Raw genomic sequence first — 18,437 nt, forward strand, 5'->3', positions numbered from 1 at the left:
ATTTGAACCAATGGGATTGCTAGGGGTCCTAAAGGAGACCTGATTTTGTTAATTTGTCGCTACACCGGTTCTGGATTCCTCCTCTGCTGTACAGTGCTGGAGGGATGATGTATTTTTTGTAGGCCCAACCCTGGAAATTAGTTTTAGCACTTCCTGTTCCATCGTCCTACAGTCAATGGGTTTTTGGTTAAATGCCTGAAATAAGGCGCTGAACACAAGCTCAACATATTGTCGAGTTTTATTCCACAACATCAGTAATACCCTCTTGTGATTTTTTTAAAGCATTTACTTTGACTACAGAGGTTGTCCTTACCTAACAGGAAACTCATCAACTCACTAGTTCACTTTCACAGCTTATAAATCACGCTCTTACAAACTATTATAACTCCAACTTTCGGGGAAAGATTATCCCGATGAACAAAAGGTGTAAGAACCATAAGCTTTTGTTAGTCACAGAGCTTATTTTCTGCAATAATCCAAAAGCCAATGGAAAAATCCTATTGGTTTTTTGTCGAGGGAACCAGGGTGATGCGAGCTTCCGGGTCGGCCCACACAATACATCATCACTGCAGCACTTTATTCACTGTGGCGGACAGTTTCTGAGCACCATCAAGACATAGTTTCATGTAACAGCAGCGGCTTAAGGCATGTGACTAAACACGTGAATCTTATTGGTTTGCCAGTCTAAAAGAGATTAGAACCCTGTCCATAAAAAACAGCCGTTTATTCACATGTTTAGAGCACCAAATTTCACATCAAATATTATTCTTTAAGGGACATGGTCTGGAACGAATACTGGCCCAGCACCAAACGCAAGGGAAAATGGCACTGGCGTGTAAATAAACCAGTTACTCACCAGTTAAACCACTCACCAGTACAGTTACAGTATTAGGAACTGATTTAAGGGCCGTGCGCAACCTAAATGCTCTCAGATATTTTTATGAAAGTAAAAGAGGGATGACAAATCAAACAATAATAACTAATATAACTAATAATAATAAATCATCTTATAGAGGGTATGTGTGGCACAATATTTAGCAGCTTATATTGAGCATGATTGGTTTTTAAATAAACACTGACAAAACTATACTTGTTTTAGGGCTGGACGAGTCGATATGACGATATAACATTGATCACCTGGATTTAGACCCGCCTATATTGTATTTATATAAAGCGTTCACAGGCAAATTTGCTTTATGTATTTCCCCGGCGTCTAAATCAGGCTCATATAAATGTCAGGAAACACGATTCCTGGCTGCTTGTCCATATCCATGGATCACTGGATCTTTGGTGAGTTGTAGGGAATACTATATCAAGTCTAACCTTTAGTTTAAACTGATAATTGTTTGTTTTACTCGTGTTTTCGCAGTTTCCCCTATTAACTCCATTCATACAGCAGCTGAGTCCGGCTGAGGGGGCGTTCCAGCGGGAAATTGACGTCAATCCTCGTACGGTCATAGCCACAAATATTTATTTTTAATAAGGAAATTTTGACTTATTAGCACGTGCGTCTAAAGGTTACAGGGGTACTTCACAGCTGGCAAAATGAGCTTTCAATAAAACTTGGCTGCCTATACAGTAGTACTGCCTATACTTATGCCAATTATTTAGGGAATCTTCAACACCCATAATGCACTGGGTATGTTGTAGGGCTGTAATCTCCCAGTCAATTAGTCGATTTTTAGTCGATACGTTCTGGCTCGACCAAAATTCTGATTGGTCGATTTTTTGCCGTGTTCATTTGATCAGGTGGAAAGCACTAATTGCTAATGGGGGTGTTTTCAGAGCAGCCCTGTTTCACAGGTATCAGTCTGTCTTCAGAACACCCCCTTGTTTTCACTTCTTTTGGATTAGCCCAACCCACTGGAGAAGAGAGACAGATTGAAGTAACCTTAGGCTAGTTTGCGGTTATATTATTTATTTAATTGTGAGAGTGTTTTCCTTGTCAGTCCTCTTCTACTAAGTCAACAAAGACATCGACAGTGTGGCAGCATTTAAAAAAAAATAGAAAATGGGAAAAAAGTCAAATGCAAATTTTGCAAGCAACAGTTTGCATATCACAGCTCGACGACAAACATGTCATATCACCTAAAAATGGTAAGCTAACTTGTCTGCGTTAGGTTGCCTCGTCTGGTTTGAGTTGCCCCGTCCCTTTTATTACTGTGCAAACTGTACATTTATTTCTAATATTATTTATTGGATTTGGGCACTTTATTATTTTATTTTTTATTTGGAGCCTAATGCGCGATGCGCTGTGCCCACTGTTTGTATTCGCTTGTTTTGAGCTTATGCTTTATTTATGCACTTTATTTCGTTTCTGCTCTTGATCTGACTTGTTTAATAAATATTCCTTTTGTATTAAAGTGGACGTGCCTTTTGTGTTTATGAGTAAAAGCTTTAAGTTAAAAGTCTATTCGTGTCTCAGCCGTGAAGCTGAGCTGATCCTGTGTTTGAGCTGCACAGAGCGGCTGAAATCATATAGTGTCTGTCAATTATAATACATATGACAAAAACAATTGTCTAAATTATGTGGCATATTCCTCAAAAGTTCTTGTGATGATATCACTAGTTGACAACATAGCCTATGATTTCCGAAAATATAGTACTATGATATTGCGCAGGTGCACGTGATGCAACGCTGTCAGCCGTCAGACTTGTGTCAGACTCATTTCAGTGCAAAATAATCAGCTCAAAAACTATTTAATATACTGCAAATAGCCTACTAGTTTTTTATGTTTATTTATAATTAATTTAGGCAGACAACAAGGCCACCAAGTACTGGGCACAGTGTGCAGCTAATTCATTTAACCTTTTTTTCCTAACGCCATTTTTAGTCGAAAATTTCAGGACTTCAGTTGACCAAGATTTTCTTTGGTTGATAACAGCTCTAGTATGTTGCCATCTAAAGGCTGCGAAGAATGGTAAATACAAATAGAACGGCATGACAGAAAAACTGAAAAATCTCAAGTGTTTGTAGTCGATATTTCATGTTTTAGGCCAAACGAAGCGGGAAAAAAAACTGAAAGAAATTCCCATTCCGTCATCTCTGCCCGAAGCAAACCACCGTTGCGTAGCCTAAAGGTAAGAAAGCTGTTGCTATAGGGTTTCATTTTTACCATAATGCTGTTTAAAGATTACACATAGTATGATGCAATTTTCAGTGATTACCCTTAAAATAACCCTCTGCTGATCCGACTGTCTGTGGGCGGGGATACAAAAATGCAGAAGCCCTGGAGCTGTTAAAAGTCTTTTTGCTGACAGATAAATGTAAAATTTCTTGGTCCGGGTAACTCGGAGGATGAGTAAACACTGTTCATTTACATTATACTACCGACACTGTAACAATACAAAATGGGTTGAAAATCGGCAAAGTGACACTTTAAAGGGTTAGTTCACCCAAAACTATAAATTCTGTCATTAATTCCTCACCCTCATGTCGTTGGACACCCGTTAGACCTCCGTTCATCTTCAGACACAAATGAAGATATTTTAGTGTAAATCTGATTCTCTGAAAGGCCTCCATTGGCTCAATGCACTTTACACTCTCAAGACACATAAAAGGCACTAAAGACGTCGTTACAAAGTCCATCTCACTACAGTGGCTCTACAATAACTTTATGAAGCGACGGGAATAGTTTTTGTGCAGAAAAAATCCTAAATAACGACTTATATAGTGATGACGATTTCAAAACACGGCATCATGAAGCTTGGAAGCGTTATGAATCAGTGAGTCGATTCAGCATTTTGGAGCGTTATGAATCAGTGAGTCGATTCAGCGGTTCGAAGCGTTATGAATCAGTGAGTCAATTCAGTGGTTTGGAGCGTTATGAATCAGTGAGTCGATTCAGTGGTTTGGAGCGTTATGAATCAGTGAGTCGATTCAGCGGTTTGGAGCGTTATGAATCAGAGTCGATTCAGTGGTTCGGAGCGCTATGAATCAGTGAGTCGATTCAGCGGTTCGGAGCGTTAAGAATCAGTGAGATGATTCAGTGGTTTGGAGCGTTATGAATCAGTGAGTTGATTCAGCGATTCGGAGCGTTATGAATCAGTGAGTTGATTCAGCGGTTTGGAGCGTTATGAATCAGTGAGTCGATTCAGTGGTTTGGAGCGTTATGAATCAGTGAGTCGATTCAGCGGTTCGGAGCGTTAAGAATCAGTGAGTCGATTCAGTGGTTTGGAGCGTTATGAATCAGTGAGTTGATTCAGCGATTCGGAGCGTTATGAATCAGTGAGTCGATTCAGCGGTTTGGAGCGTTATGAATCAGTGAGTTGATTCAGTGGTTCGGAGCGCTATGAATCAGTGAGTCGATTCAGCGGTTCGGAGCGTTATGAATCAGTGAGTCGATTCAGCGGTTTGGATCGCGAAGTCACGTGATTTCAGCAGTTTGCCGGTTTGACACGCGATCCGAATCATGATTCGACTCACTGATTCATAAAGCTCCGAACCGCTGAATCGACTCACTAATTCATAACGTTTCGAAGCTTCATGATGCTGTGTTTTGAAATCGGTCATCACTATATAAGTCGTTATTTAGGGTTTTTTTTGCACACAAAAACTATTCTTGTCGCTTCATAAAGTTATTGTAGAACCGCTGTAGTGAGATGGACTTTGTAACGACGTCTTTAGTGTCTTTTAAGGGTCTTGAGAGTGTAAAGTGCCATTGAGCCAATGGAGGCCTTTCAGAGCATCAGATTTACACTAAAATATCTTCATTTGTGTCTGAAGATGAACAGAGGTCTGATGAGAGGTCTTTTGTGTGAACTAACCCTTTAAGGTTTAGACCCGGATACCGGAAGGACAAAATGCAGAAGAAATAATGTGGAGTGTAACGCTGAGGTCACCTGCAGTCTCCTCTCCTCCTCCTCCCTTTTCTTACGCTCCTCCTCTTCATGTTTTCTCTTCACCTCCATCTCCGCTTTCCTAAAACACACAGACAGATGCAAGCTTCAGCTGAAGAAAACAGCTTCCTCCCATAAGCCAGCAATGGCACCAACATTTGATCTGACAGCTACTGCGGATAGATTTCACTTCAACTTTATAAGAGTTTGGGTCTTTTCTTCAGCTATCAGGTGACTCCACAACGTAGCACACGAGTCTTATGAACTTTAATGACAGTTCTACAGATAAAATACCCAGTATATGCTGTGACGGCCCAGTGAGCAGTTTTGCGTTTGTCATATACGGGTTTGGATGAAGGTGAATAAATGACGTCTGTGGTTTGTATACTCACAGGCGTCTATCCTCTTCCTCTTGTTTGCGCTTCTGATCCTCATCATCACGTCTCTTCCTCTCCCTTTCCATTTCCTCTTGGATGCGTCTGAGGCGCTCCATCTCCTCCTCCTCCTGCTTCTTCTTCTGCATGGTGCCCAGCAGCGCCTGCGAGCGCGTGACCAGAGCCTGGTGCTCATGGTCGATCTCGATGCGGCTCATTACAGTGCTCTAGAGAGTGAGACACAGTACAGGATACAGCTCTTTATCTGCAGGACATGTTGAAGTTAGCTCCTTCTCTCTCACACACACCTTTATCTTGAATATGTGGGCGTTGATGGAGGAATCTAGTTCCTGCATGTGCTTGCTCATTTCCTGTTTTCCCTCCTTGAGTCCAGACACCACCCGATTCAACTTCTCCATACTCTTCTTCAGGTTGTGTGCCTTCACCAGCCCATCGATTCTAAACACACACACACACACACACACACACACACACACACACACACACACACACACACACACACACACACACACACACACACACACACACACACACACACACACACACACACACACACACACACACACACACACACTTACATAAATGCTGGCAAATGTTTAATGCTGCTGTGTGTTAAATTTACACATGAGCTGAAATGGTTTGCTGTAGTAACTGACAGCATGACCACTATCTTCTGTCGCTAAAATGAGTGAAGAGGAGGTGCCGCCCACCGTGGTTTGTGTTTCCTCCTGCACAGCCACATGCGAACGGTCTTCTGCATCTGGATACACGCTGTGGCTCGGTACAGCATCTTGTTTTTCACTGACAGAGCAAGAATTAACAACTGAGGGTTAGTTTGTTCAGTTCTGTAATTATGTATTGCTTTTAATTATTCGTATGCTAATTTCTATTTTTATTCTTTCTTTCATTCATATCATTATATATTTTTAAAAGCAGACAACAAGTGTACAGCATACAAGGCAACTCCTTCAATAGCTTTTAAAAATCATCCCAGAATGCATCTGATGAAGTCAAATGAAAGTCCAGAGTGTGCAGAGATTGAATCTAAACAAAGCGTGGGAGATATTTTCCTTTCTTTTTAATTTCCTCTGTCTAACAGTTATATGTACTAAATAAAAATGAGTTGCACTCAAATATTACCGAAAGTTATGTGGAAACAATGACTGAAAAAACTCAAACTGAACGAGTTATAAACAATTTCTAGTTCCCAGCATGATAATTGGATAATAATTACATAATGAAGTGATGATTGATCATTAGTGATGAACACCTGCTGTTAACAAGAATCACTGAAGGAAAGAGAAACACAAGAACTACAGCTGACTTCAGCCACAGCTTTAGATGAAATCAAATGAAGATAAAATAAGACATTAAATCTTTGAAAATCTCAGCAGAGCAGGATTAAACAACTCCACGAACAGCATCACCAGCTTCACGCATTAATAACCAGACTGAATTCATTTCTGTTATTCGTCTATAGAAGCTCTTGAGAATTAACAGAGGTTTAGATGTTGATGTTTTATTGAAAATATGTGGTCACCATTATGGTGATCATTGTTTACTTTAGTATAACACGCATGGCTCCCAGCATGCATTGTGGCATGAAGCATGTCACCATTGTTGAGAGTTCAGAGCAGCTTTACACTGATGATAGGAAATTAATTTAGTTTTAGATGAAAAGCTTTTAATTGATTAATTTCTGTTGTATAAACTGATTTCAAAATGTAAAAATGCATGTAAAAAATATATTGCACAAAATGAAAACAATAATGTAAATATTATCATCATTATAAGTGTGAATCAAAAAATTAAAAGAGCATTTAAAAAAACAAGCATGATTTCATCTCTTAATGTCTTTGTGTGTTTTGGACATAATTTAGACTTTTTAAAATCTAATTTCAGCTTTTTCTCTCATAATTAGGACTTTTAATCATAATTTTGAATTTTTAAAGTCCTAATTTCAACTGTTCATCTCACAATGACTTAGCATGTCATATTTTTGACTTTTTATCTAATAATGAGGACTTTTAAAATCAAATTTTCAACATTTTATCTTATAATTATGACTTAGCATGTCGTATTTTTTACTTTTATCTAATAATGAGTAATAATGCTGTTTGTGGAGTTGTTTAATCCTCCTCTGCTGAAATCTTCAGAGATTTAATGTCTTATTTTATCTTCAGTTGATTTCATCTGAAGATGTGGCTGAAGTCAGTTGTAGTTCTTGTGTTTCTTTCCTTCAGTGGTTCTTGTTAACAGTAGGTGTTCATCACTAATGTTCAATCATCATATTGACTGCAATGTATATTTTCTTTTAGTGAACTCAACTGAAATAAGTTCAGAGTACTCTTTTAAACTTACTTGAATTGAGGCAACCTCTTTCCTCAAATGAAATGAGTTAGCTGGTTTTGCGGTGTATATAAACGACAGGTCGTAATCAAAGGGCAATCGTCAGTTAGATACGTACATTTAATGACGGACAGGGCGCACCACTGCACCTTCTTCCAGCGGCTGCAGATGAGCCATTTATTGACGCGCTTCACCAGTTCGGCCAGATGATCTGGATCTGACTTCATGATCTGATCAAACTCCGCAAACTGACACAAGAGAACATCAATCAGTCAATCCTCTGCACAGACCAAAGCTATTTGGGGGGTGGGGTACATTTATATAAAAATATACATCACCTTTCCAGGTCTGAAGAAAACTTTTGTCAAACCAAATTTATAATCCTTTTCATTCAGACCGAGAGCTTTGAACAAAGCCTGTCGAGGAGAAAAAAACAAACAAAATGCTTTTAAAATGTGAATAATATAGAAGAGTGAGATCCTGCACATGTATTTCATCTGTGTAAGAGTCCTGATGTAACACACACACACCTTGCAGAAGAGTCGCGGGTCGAGTCGGGTTAGTTTGGAGGGCATGTACTGCTTGTACATGTTGTAGAGCTCGTGGAACGGCGCTCGTGACGGGAAGCCGCCCTGCATCAGATCCAGAACGGACACCATCCCTGAGCGGACAAACACAGGCACAGAGAGTGAGAGAAGACACGTGCAGCACACATGCAAATGAGCAAACTGATCGATCTGAGCCTGACTGACATAATGCAGGAATGCTTTCGACGTGTAACAGTTCTGCTCTCTGCTGCAAACTCTGACTGAAACGACAACTTGATTTTTTTATAGCAAAGACTCTTTGTGTCTTGAGACTCCTGTATGAAATACTGTCTCCTTGGAAATACTGTCCAAGCTTATGGCATTTGAAATAATGGGTAGTTGATGCATAGTGTGTGTGAGTGTGTGTGTGTGTGTGTGTGTGAGTGTTTGTGTGTGCGTGTGAGTATGTGTGTGTGTGAGTGAGAGTAAGTGTGTGTATATGGGAGTGTGTGTGTGTGTGTGTGTGTGTGTGTGTGTGTGTGTGTGTGTGTGTGTGTGTGTGTTTGTGTGTGAGTGAGTGAGTATTTGTGACTGAGTGTGAGTGTGTGTGTGTGTGTGTGTGTGTGTGTGTGTGTGTGTGTGTGTGTGTGTGTGTGTGTGTGTGTGTGTGTGTGTGTGTGTGTGTGTGTGTGAGTGAGTGTTTGTCTGTGAGTGAGTGAGTATTTGTGACTGAGTGAGTGTGTGTGTGCGCGTGTGTGAGTGAGTGAGTATTTGTGAGTGTGTGTGTGTGAGTGAGTATTTGTGAGTGTGTGTGAGTGAGTGCGTGTGTGTGTGAGTGTTTGTAAGTGTGAGTATGTGTGTGTGTGTGTGTGAGTGAGTGAGAGTAAGTGTGTGTATATGTGAGTGTGTGTTTGTGTGTGTGTGTGTGAGTGAATGAGTATTTGTGACTGACTGACTGAGTGAGTGTGTGTGTGAGTGAGTGTTTGTCTGTGAGTGAGTGAGTATTTGTGAGTGTGTGTGACTGACTGAGTGAGTGTGTGTGTGTGTGAGTGAGTGTGTGTGTGTGAGTGAGTGAGTATTTGTGAGTGTGTGTGACTGACTGAGTGAGTGTGTGTGTGAGTGAGTGTTTGTGAGTGTGTGTGTGTGTGTGACTGACTGAGTGAGTGTGTGTGTGAGTGAGTGTTTGTCTGTGAGTGAGTGAGTATTTGTGAGTGTGTGTGAGTGAGTGAGTGAGTTACAGTGTATGAGTAAATGTGTGAGTGTGTGAATGTGCATGACTGTGTGTGAGTGAGTGAGTGAGTGTATGTGTGTGTGTGTGTGAGTGTTTGTGTGTGTGTGTGTGTGTGTGTGTGTGTGAGTGAGTGTATGTGTATGTGTGAGTGAGTGTGTGCGTGTGTGAGTGTGAGTGAGTGAATGTGCGTGTGTGTGTGAGTGAGTGAGTGAGTGTATGTGTGTGTGAATGTACGTGAGTGAGTGAGTGTGTGTGTGAGTGAGTGAGTGAGTGAGTGAGTGAGTGAGTGAGTGAGTGAGTGAGTGAGTGAGTGAGTGAGTGTGTGTGTGTGTGCGTGCGTGCGTGCGTGCGTGTGTGCGTGTTAACCTGAGCACTGTAGTTGAGACAGAATCTGAGCTCCCTCAAAGTGATGGCTGACCATCTTCAGATTGGGCTTCACACAGCGGACAAAACTTGAACCCTGAAACAAAGCAGCAGCAGCACAATCAATACCAGCTGGGAATCATACAAACACACACTCTTACTGCCAGCTGAGCTAATATCTGTGGTAAAATATCATCATTGTTGGCGGAAACCTAATCAGGAAGGAAAAAAACACTTTAGAGAATTTTCGTCTATCAACAATCGCATCCGATGGCAATAAGTACATAGCATTAAGTTTTCATCAACTTACAGGTAATAAAGTTTACTGAACCTATGTGGACACTCAGTTTGTTGTGTCATTTGACCAAAATCTCATGTTATAAAAGATAACATCAATGAGAAATCCTAGACTAAGACACTCTTCTCCACTCCTCAAATACATTCAACACTAGCCTCTAGATATAGTATGTCTTGAGTAAAGAATACTCTGTTCTTATCCAAACAACCAGATCTTTATTCACACTTGCATTGCAAACAAGCAGAGACGCGTCAAACTGTGTGCAGCACTTCATTCAAGATAGAGGTGGGCGGAGTTATGAGGTTTGACTGACAGCTTGATGAGCCAATGAAATTACGAGGTTTGGTCAAAACCACTTTTCAATACTTTTCACTGGTTAAATATTTGCAAAACGCAGAGACAGAAGTAAAGGGTGACCAATAGTGATGATTTATTTAAAAAAATGAAGGTTTCCGCCAGACAGCGATGATAACATTAATGTAAAACTGAAAATCACAACAAATAAGGGCTTGATGACTCACAGTACTGTGCAGCTTCTCCAGAAGAATATTCAGTTGTGTCTGAGAGAGAAAGAAATATAAAAAACAACTTCAGGGTATCACATTAAAGACCTGCACAAATAACATTAATACTGTGTGTCTAATACAGAACAAACCTCACATTTAAAATACTCAATATATACAAACTAATATATAAATACATATGAATTTAGAGGTTGATAAATATTAGATTTTGCTGACATGATAATAATGCGTTTAAAGAAAGAAAAAAATCTGAATGTGTAAATAATGTTCTAAGTCTTTCCTTACTGTAACGGGTCGGCCCAGAGAGAAGCCACGGGAGTTTACTTTCAATTAAATGTCAGATATGGCTTATTGTGCAATTGAAATACCAATAATATCCACTAAAAGTTTATGCATAATGCAGGACCTTTATTTATAAAGACCAAATGCACCAGAACAATAATTTTGAAATGTATTTGCTTTTCTACTACCAGCTGCTCATTCAAAACATTGTGCTTCTAAAGAGGAATGATCAGATGTTATTTTTTCAACAAGACAATGCTCCTCCTGCCCAAATTGTAAAGACAATCAAGAAGTGTCTTGAGTCCATCAGGCTCATGTTTCGGCTGCTCAAAGAGTCCAGATTTGAACCCTAGAGTGAATATGTGGTCTCACATTAAACTCAGACGAACTGGGAGACGTGTCAATCTCTCATGACCTGTGTGACTTCAACCCTGAGTGTGAAGCGCTGACTCTTCTTCCTGTAAAACTGTGGCGATTCTGTGCTGAGTTGCTTTATCATCTTACCTGCACACGTGTGATTGTGATTCTGACCTTGAATTTGTTGCCCACGCTGATGAAGCTCAGTTTGCCAGCCTTCTGCTTGGTGTCTTTGGAGTTGTTGGACTTCTCAAAGAGCTCGCCGATGAATTTATCCTTCGACTCACTCACCAGACACGCCAACGACATGTGGAGAGCGTCGTTATTCTTCTCCACAAACTGAGTCTGAACAGGACAATACACACGATAGCACACGGGACAACACTTCAAAACACTGTTCGAGGAAGAGGATCGGTTTAAGCTCTGCTTCAAACTGCAGCAGTTAGAGTGAAAACTATAGCTGGAAGGGCTGTCATGATTTACAGATTAAATTCAGAAATTATGTGTGTGTGTGTGTGTGTGTGTGAGCGAGCGGTTGAGTGAGAGCAAGTGAGTGTGTGTGAGTGAGAGACTGAGTGCGTGTCTGAGTAAGTGTGTGTGTGTATGTTTCTGAGTGAGTGTGAGTGAGTGAGTGAGTGAGTGTGTATAAGTGAGTAAGTGTGAGCGTGTGAGAGTAAGTGTGTGTGTGTACGTGTGAGTTTCTAAGTGAGTGTGAATAAGTGAGTAAGTGTGAGCGAGCGTGAGTGAGTGTGTTTGAGAGAATGAGTGAGTGAGTGAGTGAGGGAGTGAGTGTGTGAGTGCGTGTGAGAGTAAGTGTAAGTGTGTGTGTTTCTGAGTGATTGTGAGTGAGTGAGTGAGTGTGAGTGAGTGTGTATGTGTGTGTGTGTGTGTGAGTGAGTGAGTGAGTGAGTGTGTATGTGTGTGAGCGAGTGAGTGCGAGCGAGCGAGTGTGAGTGCATGAGTGTGTATGTGTGAGTGAGTGAGTGTGAGCGAGCGAGTGTGTGAGTGAGTGTGAGCGAGCGTGTGAGTGAGCGAGTGTGTGAGTGAGTGAATGTGAGTGTGAGCGAGCGAGTGTGTGAGTGAGTGTGAGCGAGCGTGTGAGTGAGTATGTGTGAGTGAGTGAGTGAGTGTGAGTGAGTATGTGTGAGTGAGTGAGTGTGAGCGAGCGAGTGTGTGAGTGAGTGAATGTGAGCGAGTGCATGAGTGTGTATGTGTGAGTGAGTGAGTGTGAGCGAGCGTGTGAGTGAGTGAATGTGAGCGAGCGTGTGAGTGCATGAGTGTGTATGTGTGAGTGAGTGAGTGTGAGCGAGCGTGTGAGTGAGTGAATGTGAGCGAGCGAGTGTGTGAGTGAGTGACTGTGAGCAAGCGTGTGAGTGCATGAGTGTGTATGTGTGAGTGAGTGAGTGTGAGCGAGCGAGTGTGTGAGTGAGTGAATGTGAGCGAGTGCATGAGTGTGTATGTGTGAGTGAGTGAGTGTGAGCGAGCGAGTGTGTGAGTGAGTGAATGTGAGCGAGTGCATGAGTGTGTATGTGTGAGTGAGTGAGTGTGAGCGAGCGTGTGAGTGAGTGACTGTGAGCAAGCGTGTGAGTGCATGAGTGTGTATGTGTGAGTGAGTGAGTGTGAGCGAGCGTGTGAGTGAGTGAATGTGAGCGAGCGAGTGTGTGAGTGAGTGACTGTGAGCAAGCGTGTGAGTGCATGAGTGTGTATGTGTGAGTGAGTGAGTGTGAGCGAGCGAGTGTGTGAGTGAGTGAATGTGAGCAAGTGTGTGAGTGCATGAGTGTGTATGTGTGAGTGAGTGAGTGTGAGCGAGCGAGTGTGTGAGTGAGTGAATGTGAGCAAGTGTGTGAGTGCATGAGTGTGTATGTGTGAGTGAGTGAGTGAGTGTGAGCGAGCGTGTGAGTGAGTGAATGTGAGCGAGCGAGAGTGTGAGTGAGTGACTGTGAGCAAGCGTGTGAGTGCATGAGTGTGTATGTGTGAGTGAGTGAATGTGAGCGAGCGAGAGTGTGAGTGAGTGACTGTGAGCAAGCGTGTGAGTGCATGAGTGTGTATGTGTGAGTGAGTGAATGTGAGCGAGCGAGAGTGTGAGTGAGTGACTGTGAGCAAGCGTGTGAGTGCATGAGTGTGTATGTGTGAGTAAGTGAGTGTGAGTGAGTGAGTGTGAGTGAGTGAGTGTGAGCAAGAGTGTGAGTGCATGAGTGTGTATGTGTGAGTATGTGTGAGTGAGTGTGAGCGAGCGAGTGTGATGGAGCGTGTGAGTGTGTGTGTGAGCAAGCGAGCGTGCGAGTGAGTGAGTGTGAGTGTGTGAGTGTGAGCGAGTGAGTGTGTGTGTGTGTGTGTGTGTGTGTGTGTGAGTGTGTGTGTGTACCGTTTCATAGCAGACAGCTCCAGCGAAGTGTCTTATGATGAAGCCCTCGTCGTCTCTGACGTTCCTGTGCACCGCCAGCTTGGACTTCCTGGGAACCTGTGAGACGTGTGATTGGACAGCTAAAGCCACTAAACTGGAGAGAGATGCTGAAGTGAGGGCTTTGTGAAGGGACTCACAGTCAAGCGGAAGTGCTCCTTGTGTTTGCTGTGGACGGTCTCAGTAAAGTGCTGGTCACTGGGCTGAGGTAGCCGGTTCTCTTCATCCAAGATATCCAAGATGCCAACTAACTTCAACTCCACCAAGTCTGAACAGAAGAAGACACACACACACACACACACACATTCAAGCACATTTCATCCTACCGGTTTATAGAGCAAATATCATATATGTGTCATGTTTAATGAGACCCTGACCTATACAGTCCTGATTATCCACATAATGGACTTCATTGACCCCCAGACCTTCTTTCTGATACAGTTCCTGCTCCTGTTAACCAAACACACAACCACAGACATTACATCAGTCCAGCTCATGCTTTATAACGGCTAACTTCTCCTAACAGTGTCATCAAAGCTGATTGAGCGGATTCATATTTTCAATATAAACTCTGATCAATTTTTTTCAGGATTCTTTGAGGAATAGAAAGTTATAAGATATTTTGCAACATTATAACCGTCTGTACTGTCACTTTTGATGAGTTGAATTGCTGATGAGTATTATTTAAGTAAAGTCACCTCTTTGAGAATGCGCTCATTGAAGAACTGCTGCAGTTTCTCATTACAGTAGTTGATGCAGAACTGCTCAAAGCTGTTGTGCTCGAAATACTCTGAGGAGGAAGAGAAACATTACGACGTTTTGCAGTTGGTTAGCTTTAACAGATATATAACAGGAAAGCTATGCATGCAAGACTTCAGATGTTGTTTTTTTGCAACGCTGAAATGAATCTGCAGCAGTCAGGAGGTACAGGTCGGTGCTCTTTATGTGGTTTATGTTCACTATTATTGTAATGTTATGTGCTTTGAGACAAGAGGTAGTGTAACCCCATCTCTCATGACACTTTTGTTTTCTTCCTCATGTGTTTTGAAGCTTGGAAGCTAGCTCACTATTGCTAGCCTCTCCAAAATTGCCTACCAGCATGAAATAGACTTTGAATGATCAGTCACATGGCTATAGTGAATATCGCGTGAAACTATCTTTGAGCAGAGGCGGTCTTGTACCAAAGCCGGCGATGTCCAGCACACCAATGAAGTGAGCAGACGAGTCGAAGGGGAAGCACTGGTTGATCCTGGTGACCACATGATCAAAGAGACGGCTGTAGATGGCTTTAGCCAGAGCGTCACGAGCACTGCTGGCCTGCTCCACCTTCAGAGGAACCCTGCAGAAGAGGACAAGTGACACATTATACACAATCAAACCCAACGGTTTAAAGGATTAGTTCACTTTTAAATAAACTTTTGCTGATCATTTGCTCACCCCCATGTCATCCAAGATGTCCATGTCTTTCTTTCTGCAGAAAAGAAATTAAGGTTTTTGATGAAAACATTCCAGGGTTTTTCTCCATATAATGGACTTCAATGGGCTCCAAACGGTTCAAGGTCCAAATGACAGTTTCAGTGCAGCTTCAAAGGGCTTTAAACAATACCAGACGATAAATAAGGGTCTTATCTAGCCAAACCATCAGTTTCTGCGAGAAACCCAGCAGTATTTATGCTATTATTTTACCTCTTATCAGACGAGCGGGATCATCTCTGAGCTCAGCCATAACTTCCGCTAAGTGAGGTCAAATACGAGCGTAGTCATAGATATATCGATCGTAGATGCCTCATCTACGTAGATGCCTCAACTTCGCTGGCGTGAGCCATGTTTCGGACAGACAATAGATGTTGCAGTCTCTCATGTCCCGTTGAAAACTTATCCTGGCTCTAAGATCGTCCATCTTATTCTCCAAGGATTGGACATTTGCGAGCAAAATGCTCGGGAGAGGAGGACTGAATGCTCTTTTTCTCAGTCTGTTGCGGATCCCAGCGCGTTTCCCGCGGTGTTTTTTGAATCTTCGCCGTCGACTCGAGTGGCCATTGTTCAACTCGGCGTCCCGGCGAATCTCAGATGGAAGATTGGAGAAAGTGTCCTGAAACAGGTCAGTGTAGCGGTAACCAATTTCCAGAAGTGTTTTGCTGTCGTAACAGATCAAAGCAGATGATCCGTTGGAAAAAATAGAGAGTAAAAGAGAGTAGAATAATAAATAAAAGCAAAGTCTTAGCGGAGCGACCTGAACGGCGACCGAGCACGGCGGCGCCATCTTGATACAGCCGTGACGCCGTCCGAGAACTTCTCTGTTTTTCGGATGGACAGAACAGCCGAGGCCGGGAAATCTAAAGGCGGTGGAGTGTGTTTCATGATAAACAAGAAATGGTGCGATCCTAGGAACATCTCCATTCTTTCGCGATCCTGCTCGCCTCACTTGGAACATTTATCTCTCATGTGCCGGCCTTTCTACCTGCCGAGGGAGTTTTCCTCGGTCATCGCCACTGCCGTTTATATTCCACCACAGGCAGACACGGGGCTGGCTTTATCTGCCCTCCATGATGTGACCAGCGGCTTCATAAACAAACACCCCGACGCTGCTTTCATCGTCGCGGGTGATTTTAACAAAGCAAACCTAAAGAAAGTATTGCCAAACTTTCACCAGCATGTCTCCTGTCCCACACGAGGAGCAAACACACTGGATCATTGCTACTCTCCGTTTAAGAACGCCTACAAAGCTCGTTCACAGCCAGCTTTTGGCAAATCGGACCATGCCGCCATTTTCCTCACACCGGAATACAAACAAAGGCTCGTTCAAGAGCCCCCGGTGAGGAGGGAAGTCAAACGCTGGTCATCCCATTCAGAGATCACGCTACAGGCAGCTCTTGATGACGTCGACTGGGACATGTTCCGCGCGAGTTCTGAAGACGTCAGCGAGTTCACAGAAGTGGCGCTCTGCTTTATTAACACACTGACAGAGCAAGCCACACAAACATTAACTATAACGTCCTTCCCTAATCAGAAACCGTGGGTGGACAGTTCAATTCGCACTGCAGTAAACTCGCGCACCACCGCTTACAATGCCGGTCTCCTAACGGGGGATATGAGGGAGTACAAAGCTTCATGTTACGCTCTCCGGCGCGCCGTTAAAGCCGCAAAACTCCGCTATAAAGACCGAGTGGAATCTCATTTCCAACTCAACGACTCCCGGCGGATGTGGCAGGGACTGAGGACCATCTGTGCTTTTGGAACTAAATCCTCTGCAGAGGTGAGAGCTGATCCGTTGCTGGTGAACGAGTTAAACTCTTTCTACGCTCGCTTTGATGGTAATCGCGGCAGCGCGACTCCGGCGAGTGACGCGTCAGAGAGAGTCCCTCAGAGCAGCAACGGTCACGTGATCTCTGTCTCGGAGGACGAGGTTCGGAGGGCACTCAAACGTGTGGATGTCAGGAAAGCTGCTGGGCCGGATGGTATTTCAGGTCGTGTTCTGCGGTCCTGTGCTGATCAGCTCGCAGGGCTCTTTACATCCATATTTAACGAGTCCCTTGCTACATCTGTTGTCCCCACCTCCTTCAAACGATCCTCCATCATCCCTGTACCTAAGATCAGTAAACCCTCTTGCCTAAATGACTATCGTCCAGTGGCTCTCACATCTTTAGTCATGAAGGTCTTTGAGAGACTCATTAAAAACAACATTTGCTCCTCCATTCCTGACACTTTGGACCCTCTTCAGTTTGCCTATCGTCCCAATAGATCGACTGAAGATGCCATTTCTCACGTCCTTCACTCCTGCCTCACTCACATCGACAGCAAAAGTGGGAACTATGTCAGGTTGCTATTTATTGACTATAGCTCAGCCTTTAACACCATAGTTCCCATTAAGCTAACACACAAACTCCTGGATCTAGGCCTGAATTCTTCTCTCTGCCTCTGGATTGAAGATTTCCTCACTGGCAGACCCCAGGCGGTGAGAGTAGGCCAGTTCACCTCCACCTCCATCACCCTGAGTGTTGGAGCTCCACAGGGCTGTGTGCTGAGTCCCCTGCTCTACTCTCTCTACACCCATGACTGTTTGTCCACACACAGCTCCACCTCTATCATCAAGTTTGCTGATGATACTGTTGTCCTGGGTCTCATCTCCAACAACAATGAGACGGCATACTTGGACGAAGTGGAGCAACTGACATCATGGTGCCAGGACAACTGTCTCTCTCTGAATGTTAACAAGACCAAAGAACTGATTGTGGACTTCAGGAAGAGACAGCATCGGTCATACTCCCCTCTCATGATCAGCGGGACACCGGTAGAGAGAGTGAGCAGCTTCAAATACCTGGGTGTGAACATCTCCGAGGATCTGACCTGGACTACACACATCCAGACACAGGTGAAAAAAGCCAGGCAAAGACTGTACCACCTGCGCCAGCTGAGGAAATTCAGGGTTTCACCAGCCATCCTGAAAACTTTCTATCGAGGGGCGATAGAAAGTGTCCTGACTCAGTGCATCACAGCGTGGTACGGGAACAGCACCAGTCACGATTCCAAAGCCCTGCAAAGAGTGGTGCGCTTATCCGAGCGCATCTCAGGCTCAGCTCTCCCGTCTCTGCAGGACATCTACACCAAACGCTGCAGAGGTAGAGCTACTAAAATCATCAGAGACATTAATCACCCTGCAAACTCTCACTTCACCCTGCTGCCATCTGGTAAGCGCTTCCGTAGCCTGATGGCAAAGACTGAAAGACTCAGGAGGAGTTTCTTCCCCCAGGCCATCAGACTCCTGAACTCAGTCACGTGACTTCACTTCACCCCGCACACGCATAAACATCCAGTTTAAACATTAACATCCATATACTGCCATTGCACTGCACTTTACGTTCCTATTGTTA

At 43.3% G+C, this 18,437-nt stretch overlaps 1 protein-coding gene across 6 annotated transcripts in view; it reads right to left on the reverse strand.

The window, feature by feature from the left end:
* The window catches only part of myo6a (myosin VIa), a 99,577-nt gene that overhangs the window by 14,209 nt on the left and 66,931 nt on the right, over positions 1 to 18,437 (reverse strand). For all 6 annotated transcript variants that reach the window (XM_079831809.1, XM_079831811.1, XM_079831807.1 and 3 more), the window contains exons 13-27: positions 14,748 to 14,905; positions 14,265 to 14,356; positions 13,944 to 14,016; positions 13,707 to 13,834; positions 13,531 to 13,626; positions 11,340 to 11,510; positions 10,524 to 10,562; positions 9,708 to 9,801; positions 8,114 to 8,244; positions 7,922 to 7,999; positions 7,702 to 7,831; positions 5,945 to 6,035; positions 5,522 to 5,672; positions 5,232 to 5,440; positions 4,843 to 4,921 (exon numbers count right to left, since the gene is read on the reverse strand). In XM_079831809.1, coding sequence (XP_079687935.1) covers positions 4,843 to 4,921; positions 5,232 to 5,440; positions 5,522 to 5,672; positions 5,945 to 6,035; positions 7,702 to 7,831; positions 7,922 to 7,999; positions 8,114 to 8,244; positions 9,708 to 9,801; positions 10,524 to 10,562; positions 11,340 to 11,510; positions 13,531 to 13,626; positions 13,707 to 13,834; positions 13,944 to 14,016; positions 14,265 to 14,356; positions 14,748 to 14,905 — 1,720 coding nt within the window. The remainder of the gene's footprint in view (positions 1 to 4,842; positions 4,922 to 5,231; positions 5,441 to 5,521; positions 5,673 to 5,944; positions 6,036 to 7,701; positions 7,832 to 7,921; positions 8,000 to 8,113; positions 8,245 to 9,707; positions 9,802 to 10,523; positions 10,563 to 11,339; positions 11,511 to 13,530; positions 13,627 to 13,706; positions 13,835 to 13,943; positions 14,017 to 14,264; positions 14,357 to 14,747; positions 14,906 to 18,437) is intronic.

Source organism: Gobio gobio (assembly GCF_949357685.1).
Source record: "Gobio gobio genome assembly, chromosome: 12".
NCBI lineage: Eukaryota > Metazoa > Chordata > Actinopteri > Cypriniformes > Gobionidae > Gobio > Gobio gobio.